Source organism: Silene latifolia, chromosome 10 (genome assembly GCF_048544455.1).
Source record: "Silene latifolia isolate original U9 population chromosome 10, ASM4854445v1, whole genome shotgun sequence".
In the NCBI taxonomy this organism is placed as follows: domain Eukaryota; kingdom Viridiplantae; phylum Streptophyta; class Magnoliopsida; order Caryophyllales; family Caryophyllaceae; genus Silene; species Silene latifolia.
Genome location: NC_133535.1, coordinates 162,273,532 through 162,293,925, shown reverse-complemented (window position 1 = coordinate 162,293,925; position 20,394 = coordinate 162,273,532). Strand labels below are relative to the sequence as shown.

The 20,394-nt window shown below is 39.2% G+C and overlaps 1 protein-coding gene and 1 non-coding gene across 2 annotated transcripts; both read right to left on the bottom strand.

The window, feature by feature from the left end:
* Positions 1 to 2,758: 2,758 nt before the first annotated feature.
* Positions 2,759 to 3,268, bottom strand: LOC141608817 (uncharacterized). Its single transcript, XM_074428163.1, has one exon. It carries the CDS (start codon positions 3,266 to 3,268, stop codon positions 2,759 to 2,761), a length of 510 nt encoding a protein of 169 aa, XP_074284264.1.
* A 12,386-nt stretch (positions 3,269 to 15,654) lies between these two features.
* LOC141609547 (small nucleolar RNA R71) lies at positions 15,655 to 15,761 on the bottom strand. Its single transcript, XR_012527466.1, has one exon. It is a non-coding gene; the product is annotated as a small nucleolar RNA R71 (small nucleolar RNA).
* Positions 15,762 to 20,394: the final 4,633 nt, after the last annotated feature.

The window sequence follows — 20,394 nt, the reverse complement described above, 5'->3', positions numbered from 1 at the left end:
GTCGGGTTGGATCGGGTTTTGCTAGATCCAAACCCTATCCACTAACTTATTGGATCACAGATCCATATCCATACCCGATCCATATCCAAAATTTTAAAATCCATACCCGATCCATTATACTTTTTTCAAACCCATACCCGCTCCAAATCCATACCCGATCCACTACATAATCCAAAACCAAATACGAAACTTTATTTGGCTACATAAAAATTTAATCTTATATAAGATTATCTAAATTTCAAGGTTAGTAAAGCCTAAATTTTCAATAATATCCGCATGGATCGGGTTCGGGTATGAATGGATCGGGTTTGGATTTGGTTTGGATTTTCCAATAGTGGATATGGATATGGGTTTTTAAATAGTGGATCGGGAATGGGTTTTTAAAGAGTGGGTTTGGATCGAATTTTTTCCTTCGGTTCGATTCGGGTTCGGTTCGGTTTGGGTCATAATTGCCATCCCTAATTGTTAGGAATTGATGTAAAGTTTTTTTTTTTAAAAAAAATTTATAAGTTGATTAATAGAATAAATAGTTATTGGTTCAGAATAAATGTTAGCAATTAGACATTGTAAATTTGTAACGCAAAGTGTATATAGTCCATCATCACGAGGAACAGAATAATAAGTAATTTTTCTATTAAATACGGGTATGAGAAGGTCTGCATCCGTCATGTCCCCTCCCCCGTATGACATCCTTGCTTTTAGGAGTCGTTTTTTTGGTTCTGCGAGACTTAACAGAGTATTTTAGTCGTGTTATATTTTGGGAGCAAAATTCATTACTTTAGGAATTGACTAAATGTACTTCATCCTCTTCGCAATGATTGTTTGTATTGCTTTTACACAGTCATCAATGGGGTAGTGTGACCATGATTTTAGACATATTAATAGTCAAAGTTATTAAAGTTTGACCCCTAAAATACAGGTTGGAAGATGTTTAAGAACGGAAGGGATTATCCATGATGATTTTTTTTAATATTATAACTCATAATGATTTGTTTAAGAAGCAAGGTGAGTCTTAGACCAAGTGCGGTATGCCGATTATGTTGTTGAGAATTTAGGAACATTAACTCTGTAAGAGGATTATGTAAGGGGATCTGTCTTATTATAAATCGCCTTGGAAAATTCGTAGTAGAAGGGAAGATAATTACAGGTTTCAAAGTCGGTAAAATGTACTTAACCCGAGGATAGTAATGACTTCCTCGGATGCAAAGATTCCTTTCGTTCTTAAGCGGAGACAATATACATTGAACCTGTTCTACACCATAACAATAAACAAGAGTCATGGACTCTTGTTTATGTGTCGAAACCAGTATTTAGTAATGGCCAGCTTTACGTAAAAGCATCAAAAACATTATCATCCGAGGGATTTAAGTTCTCATTGATGACAGAGACCAAAGGTATTAAGGCCACACGAAGAACATTGTTTACAAAGAAATTTTCACAAATTTACAAAATTAGGTGTCGTAATAGATATTTTGCATGAAACTCCAAAGGATAAGTAGTCTTAAGTATACATAGTCAAAGACTATTTTGGTAAAAAAATTGATGGTGCGTGAAACAATAAGAACGATAACTCTAAAATCCAACTATATCTATGAATGTTATACAAGTGATATAGTTAAATACCAAATGCTAAAACGTTTTCGTTGCGTTTTTGTTATTGGAACTGATGATTAATCGATCCTCATCTAAATCAACCCCCGAAATTTTGTTTGCTCCCATTTTCAGCACGATTTGACTTTTTGTTAAATTTAAAAATTTTCTGTTACTAGACCATGGTAACTTAGACCAACGCTTTCAGTGATTCATTTTGGATTTAAAAAATTTGCCATAAAATACTAACTTGGTAACCCAATGATTTTAGTGATGCCATAAACTACTAAATGATGTTGCCAAAGATAATACTACTAAGCACCCCCTGGCCCCTGCATTCTATTTAATAGAATCACAAATATTTTTGATTGTTGTTTAGAGACTACTAATTCTGTTGAAATTCATTTTGGATTTGATTTTGCGAAAGGTATATAGGGAGCAAATACTCTTAATTGTAAAAATAGTCAAGGTAAAATTAAAAATTATGTTGTAAAACATTTTCTCTGAACATATTAAGTATATATAATCTTGACACCTGTTATTTTACATAACATTCATATCATTTTTTTAATTGAAAACCAGTTCTGCCGGTAACAATGAAAAAACTAACAACATACTATAACTATGTCACTTGATATTATACTATTGAATGACAAAGTTTTAATGTTAAAAACACTAATAATTCATCGGTGATCAACTAAACCAACCACGAATTTTTTTTTCATCAATGATTCAACATAGTTGAACTTTTTTTATCGACTTTAGTATATATTTTAACATATAATACTATTAGGAACCCCGTGCATCGCACGGGCTTTCCAACTAGTTGGGATTAATTTTGAAAGGAGAAAATAAAGACAATAAAAGTGGGATGGAGAAGCAATTGAACTAATAACTCAAACAAAGACTTGCGTATGATAAGGGAAATTAGAAGAAGAGAACGGTGGTGGCATTTCGTTATTTGGTGGTCGGAGCAAGGAGAACGGCGGGGACAAAGTAGCTTGTCAAACACCTTGTTATAGCAAGCAACTTCTCGCTGTCCCACACAGCGAGAAACTAAGAAATCATCAAAAAAAATAGAAAAGCGAAAATAATGACGTGGACCCATTTTTGGTAAATAGTTTGAAACCGACACCATTTTGTTAAATAGTTTCGGTTTCAACCCCATTTAAGCAAAAACTTCCCAAAAACCAGTAGCAAATCCCGACATCACTACAAAGTCCAACCCCATTTTCTTGAGCTTCTTTTCATTATCAACATTGCCTTCATTACACGTACCCTTTCCTAGTTCGTCAGCTTTGCTTTTGCACTTTGTAGGCAGAAAATCCCCACAAAGATAAGGATTTCCGGCATAAATTGAGGCTTGGTCAGATAGGATTTGTAGCTGATTACCGGCCGGGATTTGGCCTGACAAATTGTTGTAGGACAAGTTAAGGTGGCTCAAGCTATACAGTTCACCCATGCTTGTTGGAATACTTCCCCTGAGTTTGTTCTTTGACAAGTCCAATGAGATCAATGACTTCAAATTCCCAATATTCTCCGGCATCGTTCCAGATAGCTGATTATACGACAAGTTAAGATTCAACAAGTCGGTGATGTTTGACATGTCATCGGGAATGCTACCTACCAAGTTATTGCAAGAGAGGTCTATATCTACCAAGTATTGTAGAGTGCTCATATATGCTCTCTCTCTCTCTATATGCCTTGTATTACTTCACTAATGCTACTAAAAGGGACACGCCACAATGTAGTGGGTGTGGTCATGGCTGTAAGGTTACTCAAACAAAGAGGAATGAATCCCGTAAAATGATTATACCCAAGGTCCATGATTTGTAGCTGAGGCAAGGAGCATATTTGCCTAGGAATTGTTCCACTAAACTTGTTTCCTCTAAGCCTAAGTATTTGCATATACGTCAAGTTTTCGGCATTAAACCACTTGTGCATTTTGCCTGAGAGCTGATTTCCACCGACGTCTAAAACTACAAGACTTGCGAAATCATTGATGCATGAAGGGATCTCTCCGCTCAACATGTTGTCATTCAAATGCAAATAAAATGCAGTGCTATTTATGTTATTAAAGCATGGAATACGTCCTTTGAGCTTATTGTACGAGAGGCGTAAAAATGAAAGATAAGAAGCATTAGCCCAACAATTTGGAATTTTCCCTTAGAAACTATTATTTTGCATATCTAAATACAATGACATAGATTGACACAAAGAATTAGGGAATGAACCCTCGATTTGATTATTGGCAAGAACTAGAATTTCCATGTTAGGCATTACATTACCAAAATCTCGGGATTGAGCTACTACTAAAATTATTTACGCTCAGGACCAACCTCTCTAGTTGTTTCAGCTCAAGCAAATACTCCAAGGGCTCGAGGTTCTCCATTACAAGCAAGAATCCACTATTATCGAGTTTGAGAATATGACCGGTTGTGTTATCACAAGCCACCCCTGTCCATTTGCAGCATTCCTCACCTTTCCATGAAAATAGAGCCTCTACTTTGTCGAAAGAAGTGAGGCCGTGCTTGAAGTTGAGCAGGGCCGCTCTTTCGGAAGGCTTACAACTCAAGGTTGAGTTGTTGGGCGAGTTCTCATTGCAGCGACACCATCTGTTATTGAAAAAGATAAATGTGTAAATCAGTAGGCAAGTTATTACGACTGTGTTATTGAAAAAGATAAATGTGTAAATCAGTAGGCAAGTTATTACGACTGTGTTACCCATTGCTATGAAGAAATAGTGGTAATGATAATTTTAGTACTCCGTACTTTGTTTAGTTTGTAACAAATACTCCCTCCAATCCTCTATTTTCTTCCTCTTTACTATGGGCACAAGAATTAAGAAATAGAGTATTATATTGATAAAAAGTTGGGCAGTAAGTAGATCATACATCTGATGTACTACCATAAGTTTTATACTTTCTGAGCATTATAATAAAGTTTTTGAGCTTTGTTTTAAAAATTATGAGTCTTACTATAAAGTTTTTGAGTTCATTCACTAAAACATTAAGCTCAAAAAAATTACAATAAAGCTCAAAAACATTATATACAAACTTACTTAAATTTGAGTTTTGAAAGGAAAAAAATTAAAATCTAACTTATAAACTTTAATAAGCTCAAAAAAAATACACATATGCTCAAAAACAAATAAAATTTGAGGTAATAAGCTCAGAAAAAATACAAAAATGCTCAAAAACAAGTAAAATCTGAGGTAATACATCCTATGTATGTTCCTTTTTCTCAAAGTTGGGTGGGGTTTGGTAATAGGATAGAGGGATGAATAATTGATAGCGGTAAAACTAGGTGTCGTAAAAAGCTAGAATTAACCTATCAAATTAACAATTTATAAACCAAACTCAACTCTACACTATGCAATTAAGAATAGTAGTAAAGGGAAGTAAGGGTCGGACCCAAGAGAAGGGATTTAAGACTAAAAACTTGAATTTAGATTAATTAATATGGACAAAGCACAAGACTATGCACAAACTATGGGTATTAACAATGAACAACAATAGAGAGACATATATGGAGAATTGTCATGGAGAAAACAAGTAACAAAATCAAGGAGATGTGATTTTCCCTATGAGACAAGGTAACAAACACTTGGTATGCAAGTAACAATTATAAGAGGTGGGAACTTGGTATAATCCTACAAGTTTCAACTTTTCTCAAAGCAAGACTCTTTTCTCTCCAATTTTCATTTACCCAACAACAATCCTCAAGCAAGTGATTACCACTATCTAAGCCAACAATGATAATCCTACTTAAACTACAAATTCTAACATTAAACCATGTAGGAATTGTAGCCAAGAGCATGAAGAACAAAACCAAGAGGAAAGTAAATGAGATATCACAAAGATATGTTTAAACCAACAAACCCAATGATATAATCAATTTCTACTCACAAAGGTTGAAACTTTAAACCAAGATAACAACAATTATGAGATGCTTCAACAAGTTATCACAAAAGCAAGGAACTTTGCAACAACAAGCAATAGATGAATATTAAAGAGGCAAGGGTAATTACTTCTCACAACAAAACATTCATCATGACATTCAAACTTAGAAATTGAAATAAATGAAAGAGTAGAGATTAAGGAGTCAATACAATGATAAAGATGAAAACTTGCAATGGATTACACCAAGTAGGGAAGGATTTAGCCTTCCATAGTCTTCATAAACCCAACAATAAAGAAAGATTACAACTTGAATGGAAAATTGTCTTCTAAATTATTACAAGATTAAAACCCTCAAAATGAGATTAGATGAGATGATAGAATGGTAGGTGAATGCCTTAGGTCTTCAAACTCTCGGATATATATAGGGCTTCACGAAAACCTAGAAAGATTTCCACTTAAGAAGCCCAAAAAGAAGATTAGAAAACCCGTATAGCAGAGCTGCGCAGGCTGCGCAACCACTGTTCTTGCCTGCACAATAGTGCGCACCTGCGCACCCTGTTTGCGCAGGCTGCGCACAGGCTCACATTTCTGGACTTCTATTTTCCACGAGCTAGACCTCTTCAATTGCCTTCATTTCTTCTAATCTTCATTCTTACTTCTGCCAACTAGTTTTTGGGTTACAAGTGATCCTCTCGTGCCTTGTCTTGATCTTTGAAAGATGCTCTATTGCCTCTCGGGTTCCGTGCATTAAGATCAAGTGTCCAACCGAGGTAAAGTGCACAAGTTACCACCAAATAACCAATTGCCAAATGCTAGGAAAAGTGTACTAAAAGACCCATATTAAAAGACACGAGGGTGATAAAATCACCCTCTTAGACCGACACAATACATTACTATCAAACTCCCCCACACTTAGACTTTTGCTAGTCCCGAGCAAAACCCAAAACAAGCAAACATGAAGTCTATAAGAGAGTGTAGGAGTGAATGATCACTCTCCCCTTTCCTCTTCCTTCTTACATCTCCCTCAAAACACAACCACCAATTAAAAAGAAAATAACTTGACTCAAATTTGACACAACTCTTCACTCACTCCCCCGCCTTATGTCTCCCTCAAACAAGGACACGACACACCACCAACGCCGACTCATCACGCAACTCCACCCTTCTTATATCACCAAAGTAGAAGTGGTCACTCTTGCCTTATCCCAAGGCAATGGCAAAGTGACCCAAACAATCCTCCACTCATTCATCTTCTCCTTATAGCACCCCCTTATCACTCCAAGCAATGCAAGTTATGCTACTAAGTTGGACAAACACCAATAAAGATCAACAACCTAGTAGCCAACATGAAAAACCACCAATTTGAAGCAATTTTTTTTGACTCAAAAAGAAATTAAATCCTAAATCTAACCTCCTTCCAAGACCCTCCTTATTGCTCCCTTCTTATCCCTCCATCTTTTTGGTGTTGCATTTTTCAATTTTTCGATTTTTTTGTTTGAAAATCCCTCATTTTGCCTAAGGTGCCCTTTCGGGTTTTCACCTTAGCTTTTTCCTTTCCTCTCATCGGTGGCTCGCAACTCGATTCTTCATTTTGCCCGGAATGCCCTTTCGGGTTTTCACTCCGTCCTCGGCCACCTTTTCCAATCTTGCCTAGGTGCCCACCCTTGTGGGTTTTCACCTAGCCGGAATTTTCAATTTTTCAATTTTTTTTTTCTATTTGCATTGATTTGAAAGACAATTTACATATGTTACAATTTCTCACTCCCCCACACTTAAATCTCACATTGTCCTCAATGTGGAGGAGTGCCAACTTCTTCAAAACTTTTAGTTGGAGGGGCCCGAGCCTTCTCCTCGCTCATATGCCCCCCCGGTTCATTCTTCCTCTTTCTCTTCTTTCTTTTTCTTGCTTGGCCCTTATGTAGGCCGCATTGACTTGAGTTTCATCAATGGTGGGTTGGTAGTCGGGTTCATTTTGGTGGAGAGTCATTCCGAAAAGGCCTTGAATAAGGCCGAAGGAGTCTTCATGGGCTTGAGAATCATAGTAAGAATCCTCAAGGTATTGGTGGTGCCTTTCGTTTTGCACCCCAAATTGGTGGCTCACTTGTTCACGCCACTTGTTTTGCTCTTGCCACATTGCTTGATTCTTCGCCCAAGCCTTGGCGCTTTGTTGTTGCCACGCATACGACTCCTCTTGCCTCTTGGCAATCCCCTCAAGCATTTTTCTTTGGGCCAATTCGGCCTCATCTCCCAACCTTTTATGCTCTTCAAAAGATTTCCGAAATTGATCAAAACTCTCCAATCTTGGCGCTTGTTGTTGTTGCTAAGAATGGGAGCTCTCAACCCTCCCACTAATTGCTTCCAATGTCCCCCGGGTCTCCTCAAAGTACTTGAACATTTGGTGTTGCCATGGTGCTAAAGGTGGACTTGAGGAACCCCCGGCCTCAAACATAGAAGTGTCTTGAGGCGGTTGGTAGGATGAAGGAATGTGTGGGGTCTCATGGAATCCCCCCTCAATGATCTCAAACTCTCTCTCTTCCTCTTGTTGGGGGCCTTGGGAAGACTCAACCGCTCTTCTCTTCCTCATTCTTTGTGGGGGTGGGTTGGGGAGGTTGCTCTCGGCGGGGCAAAAGAAATCCCGAGCTCTTGGTCCACTTGGAAGGGGGCCATTCAAAGGTAGCTTCATATATTTGATACCCTCTTCCCCCAACCAATGACAACTCCATGGAACCGTGTCCAATGGATGAATCATATGGGTTTCCACCAACCCCGCTTCATTATAAAGGTTATTCCCCCACACTCGAGGTTGTTCATTCGTAATATCACCCACCAAGCTAGCCACAAAAAGAGTGGCCAATCCTCCACAATTAATGCTCCCTTTGTTTTCTCGTTGCTTTGATGCACCAACCACAAAAAGCTTTGCCCAATCCGGCACCCCCTCCCCATCGGGCAACATCGCCCATATGCACTCACGGACCCCCTCATTGAGTTTGGTAGGCTCCCCCATCGTAAAGAAGAAACACGAAATCATACGTGTAAGAATCCGGATGGGGGGGTTTCTGATTGAGGAGATCTTGTCGTTATTGGTCATGTGTGTTTTCCCCGTGAGTGCACACCAAGTATCGTTCAAGGCCATTCCCGGAAGGTTTATGGAGGAAGGTGGCTTAGTGATCCTCAAAATTTCCCTCACCCTCTCAAAGGTTAGAGTGTGCCATGTCTTGTTCAACCTAAAACTCACCCTTTCATTCCCTCTTTCCCCCGTGATTACTATGGTAGAAAGGAACTCTAAGGTATAGGCGGAGTATGTATGAGGTTGGAGGTTCATGTACCTCTCTAATCCCACCTTGGTGAGGAAGGCAAGGGTTTGGTCATAGATCCCCATGTTTCTCAAGGTCCCCGGGTGAAGGAATTTTGAAATCGGTAAGGGCTTACTCTCAAGGAACTTAAAGTAAGTCTTGGTGTTGTTTGGTAACCCTTCATCCCCTCTAAAAGGTTTGGGTGGTGCATTGGGTGGAGGTTGGGTTGAGGACTCACCCTTTTTCTTTGATTTTCCCTTGCCAAGACCAAAAACCATCTTGCTTTCTTTCAAAAAATGCAAAAACAACCACTGAAAACAACCAAAAATCTGAAAAAAATTTTAAGGGGCAATTCAACAAACACCTTGTGTGCACTAGCACAATCTTGTGTAGTTAAGGTAATTTTGTTGAATTTTTGCCTTCCCTAACAGAAAATGATTGCCAACAATCCCCAAATAAGCAATTACAAGCAATAATTCAACTCAACTACTCAAAGGAAATTGAATTGAATAAATTTAAGACAAAGATAGTGAAGAAAGTTGTTATACCTTCTCGGAAATCCTCAATCTTGCTTGAATAAAGAAGAATGTTGCATAAAAATCCCTTTATAACCCAGAAATTCACTTGAAATAGCTTCAAATTAACCCGAAAAAAATTAGGGTTCTTGGGAGATTGGGGGATTTTTGTCATAAATTGGGATGTTTGAAGGTGTTTTTGATATCCAAGATGAATTTGCTGAAGAATTTGGTGAAGAAGTTGGGGTTTGTTGATGATAAGTGGTGATTTGGTTGGATTTGGAGTGAATGAGAGGAGGGTGTTGGGGCAGTTGTCGAAGAAAGCTTAGTAAAGAATGAGGTTGAAAACGGGATTGGGAAAGATAAGGAATCAGGATTACAGTCCTGCGCAGGCTGCGCATATTTTTGCCTTGCCTGCGCAATCGTGCGCACCTGCGCAAGCCCGATGCGCAGGCTGCGCCTAGCTTCGCAGATTTGTTCTTGGTCCTTTTAATTGCAATTCAATATTTAGTTCATTTTTTCTTCTCCCATTTCCCTTCTCCCTTCTTCAAAGCTTCTTCCAATCATTTTGCCTAGTAAACCCGACTCTCATCTCCTCTTGGCACGCCTTCCAAGAGGGTACTTGCAATTCACTACATCATTTAACAAACCTCAAGTGCCTTTTTACATGTCAATGCAAACGAAATTGATTCAATGAAATTAACATGCAAGTAAATAAATTGCGGAAATAAACTACGCTAGGAAAGCAATTAATTTGGGATAGAATATTTACAAATTTGTGCCGTATTTTTAACGTCGATGGCTCGACAAAGTGCTTCTCATGATCATGCTTGATAAATGGGGTCTTCCAAAGTGACTTGTTCAACGATTTGTGCTTCCATGCCTTCATGATACTCTTTAAGTCGTTGTCCATTCACCTTAATTGTCTTTCCCGTGCTCGGGTTCTCAACTTCGACCGCTCCATGAGGGTTGACTTTGCTCACAATGAATGGTCCAACCCATCTTGATATTAACTTCCCGGAGAACAACTTTAACCGGTTTTGAAAAACAAGAACCTTGGTGCCTTCCTTGAAAACCCGCCGACTTATCATTCGATCATGCTATATTCTAGCTTTCTCTTTGTATATGGCGGCATTATCATAAGATTCAAGACGGATTTCTTCAATTTCTTGAAGTTGAAGCTTCCGATGGAGGCCCGCATCATCTATGCTTTGGTTGAAGGATTTGATGGCCCAATAGGCTCTATGCTCCACTTCCAAAGGAAGATGACATGCCTTCCCATAAATGAGTCGGTACGGAGACATACCAATTGGTGTCTTGTAAGCGGTGCGATACGCCCAAAGAGCGTCATTCAACCTTTGACTCCAATCTTTCCTATCCGGGTTCACTGTTTTTTGTAAGATATTCTTGATCTCCCGATTGGATACTTCCGCTTGCCCATTGGTTTGTGGGTGGTAGGCGGTGGAGACTTTGTGCACGACCCTGTACCTCTTTAACAATTCCTCCAAAATCCTATTGCAAAAATGAGTCCCCCGGTCACTTATCAACGCCCTAGGATAGCCAAACCTTGAGAAGATATTGTTGTGAACAAAGCTTGAGACCGTCCTTGCGTCATCATTCCTAGTTGGTATAGCCTCGACCCATTTTGAAACATAGTCCACCGCTAATAGGATATAGAGATACCCATCCGACTTGGGGAATGGACCCATGAAGTCTATCCCCCACACATCGAAAACCTCCAAATAAAGCATCGGTTGTTGGGGCATTTCGTTTCGTCGTGAGATGTTGCCAACCCGTTGGAATTTGTCACAAGTATTGACGAAAACGTGAGCATCTTTAAACAACTTGGGCCAATAGAACCCGCACTCAAGGATCTTACGTGCCGTTCTATGAGGCCCAAAGTGATCCCCACAAGCGTACTCATGGCAATGTTTGAGGATGGATGGGATTTCTACATCCGGTACACAATGTCGGATGACTTGATCTTGACACATTTTCCATAGATATGGTTCATCCCATATATAGAATCTAGAATCGGACTTGATCTTATTTCTTTGACTCGATGAGAGTGAGGTGGGAAACTTCTTGGTTACCATGTAATTGACAAGGTTGGCATACCAAGGCTTAACGGCCTTCATGGAATAAAGAGATTCATGTGGTAAGCTACCGTCAACTACTCCCATGGTCTTCACGAGATCCTCATTGATGTGAAGCCTACTCAAATGGTCGGCTACCACATTAGCACTCCCTTGCTTGTCCTTGATCTCGATGTCAAACTCGCTCAACAAAAGCACCCATCTCATTAGCCTTGCTTTGGTGTCCTTCTTGTCTACAAGTTGCCTTATAGACTTGTGATCGGTATAGATGATGACCTTGGCACCCAAGAGATAAGCCCCGAACTTTTCAATGGCATACACCACTACCAAAAATTCCTTTTCCGTGACGGTGTAGTTCCGTTGAGCATCATTCAAGAGTGAAGAAGCATATTGTATCACATATGCAATCTTCCCGTCCCTTTGGCCTAAAACAGCGCCAAGGGCATAATCACTAGCATCGGTCATGATTTCAAACGGGAGGTCCCATTTTGGAGCTTGAATTATCGGGGCCGTTACAAGATTTTCCTTCAAATTATCGAATGCCAACCTACAATCATCATCAAAAACAAACTCCATATCCTTGTGCAAAAGCTTCCACAAGGGGTAAGCAATCTTGAAAAGTCCTTAATAAATCGACGGTAGAAGCCCGCGTGTCCTAGGAACGACCTTATCTCCTGAGTATTAGTAGGATATGGCAAGGTTTTTATCACTTCAACTTTAGCCATATCCACCTCAATCCCTCTCTTTGAGACTATGTGACCTAACACGATGCCGCTTTTAACCATAAAGTGACATTTTTCGGAATTCAACACAAGGTGTGACTCCATGCATCGTGATAGGACCATAGTTAGGTGGTCCAAGCAAGCTTCAAAACATCCATGAAGACTTCTAAGACTCTTTCTACAAGATCCGAGAAAAGACTCACCATGCAACGTTGAAATGTACCCGGAGCATTACATAGACCGAAGGGCATCCTTCGGTATGCATATGTTCCGAAAGGGCATGTGAATGTTGTCTTGGATTGATCCTCCGGACGTATGGGAATTTGAAAGTATCCGGAATATCCGTCCAAGAAACAATAGAATTCCTTCTCCCCTAACCTCTCTAGCATTTGGTCTAGAAAGGTGATGAGTCGTATTTTGGTTATATTTTGCCCCGCATTTATAGCTTATTCCGACTCGATTTTGTGCGTTTCATTGATTATATAGCTCATTTAAATTAGTAATTTATAATAATTAGTCCTCGTAGTTATCTTTAATATTCAGTCGGGTTTTTATATAATATCAGTATTATTGCTATTATTGTGTTATTATATTAATTATTTTATTAATTATAATTTGTAGGTGAAGGAGAATAATAAAGACGGGATTCAAGTTAGAGTAAATCGAGATGGAATTGAGATGGGTCAAATACGAAGTATAGCATTAATCAAATGTAGCAAAGTCAACTTTGACTTAAACGCATATTCACTGTAATCAGGACATTGCTTCTTCATCATCTTCCCCTGCATCATTCATCACCATTTTTTCCGTCATACGAAATCACCACAGCAGCCCAACTTTCACCTTCATTCAGTCATCCCCATCATCAACGCCATTAACATACCTCCATTTTCACCATCTTCATTTCACCAACTTCCCCTGCCATAAACACCTCCCCTGCAAACCACCATTGACGTCCCCTGCTCCGTTTCTCAATGCAACGACAACCAGCAACAATTCCTCTATCAACCCGACATCCGCATTCAATCACCATACCACCACGACAACAAAAGCAACTCCACCATCACCAAAGCATAATCAGATTCGAACTCGGAATCGAAACGAGTTATTTGGAAACCATTGTTCTCCATGCCGGCTTGCCGGCAGCCGACATGCCCTGCCGGTAGCCGCACACGCTATTTACCTCCTTTTTATGAAGACTCGCTACCGGTCCTAGCCACCGGCAGCCGGGCTACCGGCACGCAACACCACAATCCACCTTGCATCAATTTCTTGTGCTCTATGCCGGTTGCCCGGCAGCCGACAGGCCGGCATAGACTACACCCCATTTAATTCAACCCCTTTCTTCAAGCTACGCGCTGCCGACACCTCGCACCGACCGCCGGCTGACCGGCAGAGCCCCCCCTTTGCTGCGTTTTGTCGTCTTTTTCCCGTGTTTCCCCTTCCTCTTGAATTTTGTTTTGTTTGTGTCATATGTGTCGATAGATGAGGAGTATTATTATCATTATTAGGATTATTATTATTATTATCATTATTATTAGTAATTACTAATTAGTAGTATTATTAATATTAATAACTAGTATAAAAGACCACACATAAGAACTTTAGAAACACATTAGACTACCATAGAATTAGATAGAAATTAGTTTACCTTAGTTTTATTCTCTCTAGTCTCTCTATATTGTAACTCAAGAACCCTAATATTTTCATTCTCATTTTTCATTCAATAAAATTTGCAATCTTTCTTTAATTATTAGTTAAATTCTTCCTTTGTTTATGCAAGTTCTTCATCTCTCATTAGTATACAATTAGTATTTTGGGTTGTATTTGAAGATTAGAAGAAATTCATTCTTCCATTATTGTCCAAGATTGTTACTTTCCTCTTTGTTGGTACAATTCTCATCTTTTGTTTACATTATTTTCGTTTGTTTACATTTCTTATGTTGTTTAATTGTTATTCATCAAAAGTATTAGTCTTTATCATGTTTGCAATGTTTACTTGTGTTTTGTTGGAATTTGTTGTTAATTTCTCACCCATGAACATGTGTGAGTAGTCTTATCTAAGGTCATAGGGGAATTTGGGTAATTAAGGGGATGAATTTGGGTTGTTAACCTTTTGAATTGGGTGATTATTTGGTTTCTACTCTGAATGCATTTGAAGTGTTTGTGGAAATGCCTCAATGAAAATTGGACATTTTATTAACATGTTTGGCTTACCTTGGTGCATTGTGCTATTAGATAGTTTTAGAAGTGCTTATCGATGAGTTTTAATGAAAGTTAGAACATCTCTTTGATGCATTCGATCCGTCTTGGTGCTCATGCTATTGGGTAGTCTTAATGCTTTATTTGTAGCTAGTTCATCTCGATCAAGTGACAACTTATTGAGGAGCTTAAGGTGACTAAGAAATTAGTCTTAAACTCTTGACCACTATTATTACCCTTTTCTTGTTAGACCTTGTTTCTCCCCCTAATTGCCCTTTGTGAACCCAAAGACCTTAGCCTTCCATCAATTGAATACAATCCCATTTAGTTTAATTTAACTTGTTTGCATCTTAATTTAGATAAATCAACATCTTATTTTGTTTGACTAAACTAAAGACTTAAACAAACCAAGTATCTAACCCCCGCCATCTTCGTGTTCGACACCCGAATAAATACTACTTTTATTTGGTTTTATAAATTGTTTTTGATTGGGAAGTGACGGCAAATCCTTATATCAAAATGGCGCCGTTGCCGGGGATGGCGTTAGGTTATGCTTAGTTAGTTGAAGTTTCTAGCTTTAGTCTTTACTTGTTGTTTGCTTGTTTGTGTAGCTTGTGTGCTTCTTGTAGAGTGTGTGTGATTTTTGCCTTACCCTAGTGTGTAAAAGCACTAGGAGTCTTACGGTTTGTCAAGTTGTATGCCTAGGAGGAACCACCAAGCTTTGCTCTTTGACTCCGACCCCGAAAGGCTTTTTAGAGCCTTAAGGAATAGGACCATTGCAAGGGTTAGAACCTCTTCTCAAGCAACCATAAACCAAGCAAATTCACCCACCCAACCTCTCTTTGAAAACACAACACAACAACAACCAAACAACACCATTGATCACCTCCTAGAAAATCCTTTCTATAATTTCCAACTCCCAAATACTCCACCTCAAACACCACCCCCTCATATACCAAATCTACCACCAATGGCTTTACGTGACCATAACCGTCCTAACCACAATGATGCTTGTGACCCAATTAATTTTGGCGCCTTGGCTCCCAACAACTTTGAGATGCATCCCGCCCAACTCGGGTTGATTGAGAAGGATTTGTTCGGGGGGGCATATTGAAGAGGATGCCCATGCTCACCTCCGGAAGTTTAAGAGGAAGGTTTCAATGATGAAAAAGAATGGGGTGTCCGAGGACACCTTGAGAATGATGTTGTTTCCGTTTTCATTGACGGGCAAAGCGGACCGATGGTTGAACATTCACCCACCGGATACTTTCACTACTTGGGATGCCTTGGCTAAAGCATTCATGGCCAAATATTACCCTTCCTCAAAGACCGCGATGCTCCGTAATGAGATTCATACATTTCAACAAGAGGAAGAGGAGTCTTTGGGTGAAGCTTGGGACCGTTATCAAGACTTGATAGCAAGTTGCCCCCACCATGGAATACCGGAATGGTACATCACTCAAACATTCTTCCAAACTTTGCTATCGAGGACTAAGGAGATGGTAAATGCCTCCGCGGGGGGAGGATTTGATCACTTGAGTGATGAAGAGGGCACGACATTGATCAAGAAAATGGTAGATTCGGAAGCAAACTATGGTTCTAGAGGTAACATGCTAAGAAGGAATGTGAAGTTTCCTAAGGAAAACTCCTCCAACTCCGAGACAAATGCCAAGCTCGACTTACTCACAAAATAATTTGAGAAGTTTCAAAGAAATCAAGTGCACCAAGCCGCAACCTCACATGGGGCACCCATGGAGGAAGTGGGTCAAGTCTCAAGTTGTGAACTTTGTGGAGGAAGTGGTCACACATATGACTTGTGTGCCAACAATTACAACAACTTTGATGGGAACAATGTGCAAGAGGTGAATGCTTTCCAAGCATTTAACAATTTTTCCAACCGTCCACCTAGACCCTCATTCAACAACAACCAAGGATCCAACCAAAACTTTGCCAACCAATCTCAAGCATACCAAGATTATAGGGGTAACCAAGGGAACCAAGGTAATCAAAACTTTTACCAAGGAAACCAAGCTAACCAAGGGTTTGGCCAAGGATTCAATCAATGGAATAACAACAATGGGTTCAATCAAGGATACAACAATAATCAAAGGTACAACCAAGGGCAAAATCAAGGGTTCAATCAAGGGTACCAAGGGAACAACCAAAATTCCAACTTTAAAGATCAAGGATATGGCTTTTCTCTTCCAATTTCCAACCAACCTTTCAACCAAGAGCCACCACCCCAAGCAAGCAATACCATGGGAGATGATAAATATGAAAACTTGGTGAAGTTGATAGGGGATTTGGCAAGTAATACCCAACAACAAATCAAGAGTCTTGAAGCTAAAGTGGCTTCCCAAGCTCTCATGAGTTCTCAAAAACCACCGGGTGTATTTCTAAGACAAGGGCAAAACCCAAGAGACCCTATGAAGGCAAAGGAAATTAATGCTATCATGGTTGGAGTTGAAGAGGAAAGAGAAGAGTCATTTGATTTGCCAAGTCAAGAGGAGTTATCTTACACTACTCCCTTTTCCATGGCTATGGAAACATTCCAAGAAGTTGACCGTGAGCCCGAAAAAGAGAGCATAGAAGACTATGTGCTTGAGCAAATAATGACAATTCATGGTACAAGCTTGGATGTTGAAGTTGACCCGGGTAAGGGAGAGATGATTATGACTTCACCAACCACTATGAGTGAAGAATTTGTGCTTGAAGAAATTGTGAAATCACCAAATGTGAGGGTAGAAGTTGAGAGGAACCCGGAAAAAGAAGAGATGGTGATGGTAGAAGAGCACTCTTTGGCCAAGCAAGAAGAAGTCATTTCTAGAAGAGTGGATATTAGTAGCCATGAGCTTGATTTCTCAAGTGAGAAGTGCAATGTGGTCAAATATAAAGAAATCCCCATCAAACTTGATGACCCCGGGAGTTTCTCAATTCCTTGTACCGTTGGTGACCAAAAGGTGGATAGTGCTTTATGTGATTTAGGGGCAAGTGTGAGTGTCATACCACTTGCCCTTGTGAAGAGGTTGAATATTTCAAGCTTAGCCCGCACTTCCATTACAATCAAGCTTGCCGACGGGACAATCAAATCTCCGAATGGGATTCTCAAGGATATCATGGTTCAAGTTGGTAAGCTTTCAATTCCTACCGATTTTATTGTGTTGGACATCCCTATGGGAAGACGCTCTCGTATCATTCTTGGTAGGCCATTTTTGGCCACGGGAGGAGCTACCATAAATGTCAAAGAGGGACAATTGTCATTCAAAATTGGGAAGGAAAAAGTTGAATTCAAGCTACCACATGCTTCAAAGAAAACCGTGGTTCAAAACATGTTTGCCGTGGAAACATTAGAACTCCATGAGAATGAAGATGAGAACATGGAGCTCTTAATTTCTTGTGAGCCAAAAGTTGATGATGAGCCACCGGATAAGTTCCTTGAAGAAGAAGTGAATGTTAAAGATAAGTGTGGGGAAATGGGCAAGACTTGGGAAACTGAGTTCAATTATAGCACCAATGCCCCTCCAAAATCAAAACCAAGAATTGAAAAGAAGAAACCAAAAAGATGGAGGAAGAGATCGAAAGTAAATAGGGTATGTGACCCTAATGTTGACAAAGAGACTAAGGAAAAGCTTGAAGAAGAAATGAACCGAAAATGGCAAGAAGTTCAAGATGCCATGAGTAAGTTGCATACTTTGATGATGAAGAACAAGGGTTCATGTGTTGTTGATCCTTGTATTGAAGGTGGAAGGTTGGTGGGATCTCGGGATATTGATCCCGGTTGAATGAAGTCCTTGAATGAAGAGGTTTGGTGGAGTTACTTAAGAACCACCGCAATGTATATATTCTCCTTCTCTTTATTTAAGTTTTTACCGCATTTTGCATTTAGTGACATGATTCGATTAGGAGTTAATCTAAATTAGCTCTCTTTGCATTCATATAGTATAGGTTGCATCGTATTTCAACATTGCATATAGGTTAGATCATGCATTGCATGCTTATTTGAAAATCACTAAACATTTGAAAAATCAAAAATCACCAAAAACATGTATTTCATTTCCGAATTTCCTCCACACATTTATTTCCATTGGAAATATGTAAATAAATAAGTGTGGGGAGGAAATTCCATCATTTTAAAAATACAAAAACATGTTATTTATTTTAAAATATTCAAAAAAATCCAAAAACATGTTCTTTATTTTCGAAAAATTCAAAAACCACCAAAAATATGTTATTTATTTTTCATATTCTCTCCCTATCCTTTGTTCCATTGAGGACAATGTAAATTTCAAGTGTGGAGAGGGAAATATCCACTTTGTGAATATTGTCTATATTTGTTCATATCATTATATACTTGTAAATTTAAGAAAAAAAAAAACAAGAAAATGCCTAAAAATTGAAAATTTTCTGAAAAATACAAAAATATTGCATTGTATATATATGTTTGGCTAACCTTTGGCATATGCAATGACCATTTGAGGCAAAAAGGAGCTAGAAGTCGCTTGGTAAACTCATTCTAATCTCTTACTCCTTTACCGTTCTTTCTTTATATATCTTGCATATTTGAAGGAGGATGGGAATTTTTGTGCCTTGGATGTTCCTTCTGGGAACTTTTGGATTGTTGGTATTGATGTGTTGCTAGGATTAGTCAAACTTGTTGCACGTTTAAATTCATGTTTGTTTAATTTCCGCATGCATTATGTCTTGTATATATTTGTTTGTGCTTAATTTGCGTTTGCATTGAGTTTGTGAATACATGTTTTCAAAAAATGTGGTCTAGGGAGGGATTATGATACCCCAATGATGATTTATGTCTTGACCGTGCCTTCCCCCTCCCCATGGCTCGCACCCGTGTCACATGGTTAGCATATGGGAAAAAGGGCATGTCCACCAAGTTTTGGCCGCCTTGTGAGACCGAGAGGACCGTAGGCTAGATCTAGACCTCGACCGAACTACTCAAATGTAAGGATTAGAGCCTCCTAGGGTCGGTGCATTCATACCCGACCCCCACTTAGGATTGTGAGTATGTCTCCTCGCGAGACGTGTTATGTCTAGACGCATAAGTGTGTCATTCCGTCCTTAGGCCATGATTTGCATTTCATTTTTTGTGCACAAGTTATGAAATAAAATTTGTTTCCACATGCATATGAACCTCACATAGCCAAATTGCCTTGTTTTGTCCCTTCCATTATCTCCCTTTTTGATTCACCCCCTTTGAGCCTCAACCTATTCATTTGGCAAACTCACTAAAATAGCTACATCCCATAACCACCCTTCCTTGATCAAGAATTGGTCGGTTTTGTAGTAGTGTTGTAGGAGGTGATTCGGGTCATAGTGGTGGATAGTATACATATCCACTTGGGTCGAAATTTGGTATGCATTTGGCATTGTATATAATTAAGAGGTTTTGAAAAAGAAATGAAAAACAAAATAGAAAAGTGAAAAAGTTGTGAAAAATTCAAAAAAAGAGTTGGTTGTTTTGTATATATTTGTGTTAAAAGAAGAAAAAGGCAAGCAACACCCCTCATCATCATTAAACGGGGTAGAAAGAGCCGTTGCTAAATAAAGGGGCAAATTGATGTTTTTCCAAAATGAGTCGGGTTTACACAATTTTTGCATGACTTGGGAAACCGGATTTTTGTTAGGGTGTAGACGTTACCATTTGTTGAAATAAGAGGAGTACTTTTAAATTTTTCCAATTTGAGTTGGGTTTATGCAATTTTTGCATAGTTTTGGTGATCCATTCTATGTTAGGGCATAGACGTGTCTCAAGTGTTGCAATAAGGAAAGGGATGTGATGTGTCGATAATTCTTGATTTGAACTCCACATATCCAAACGGTGCTTGCACCAATCCCGTTCCGTCCTACTCCTTAGCCCCATTACAACCCTTATTTCATGGCTTGCGCATTGTTACATTTTGCATCTCATTTGGACATAGGACTGTTTTACACATTAGATTGCGGACACGTTCTCACGAGTCGTAGTAGGAGAGTGTTTGGCTACTTTTTGTACAAAAACACCCGGTCTTTAAATGAGTGACGAGTGAAATCCGTGAGGTTGTCGATGGTCTAAGTCC

Coding starts and splice junctions, on each gene's coding strand:
- LOC141608817 (XM_074428163.1), bottom strand. CDS start 3,268: ATGAGCACTCTACAATACTTGGTAGATATAGACCTCTCTTGCAATAAC.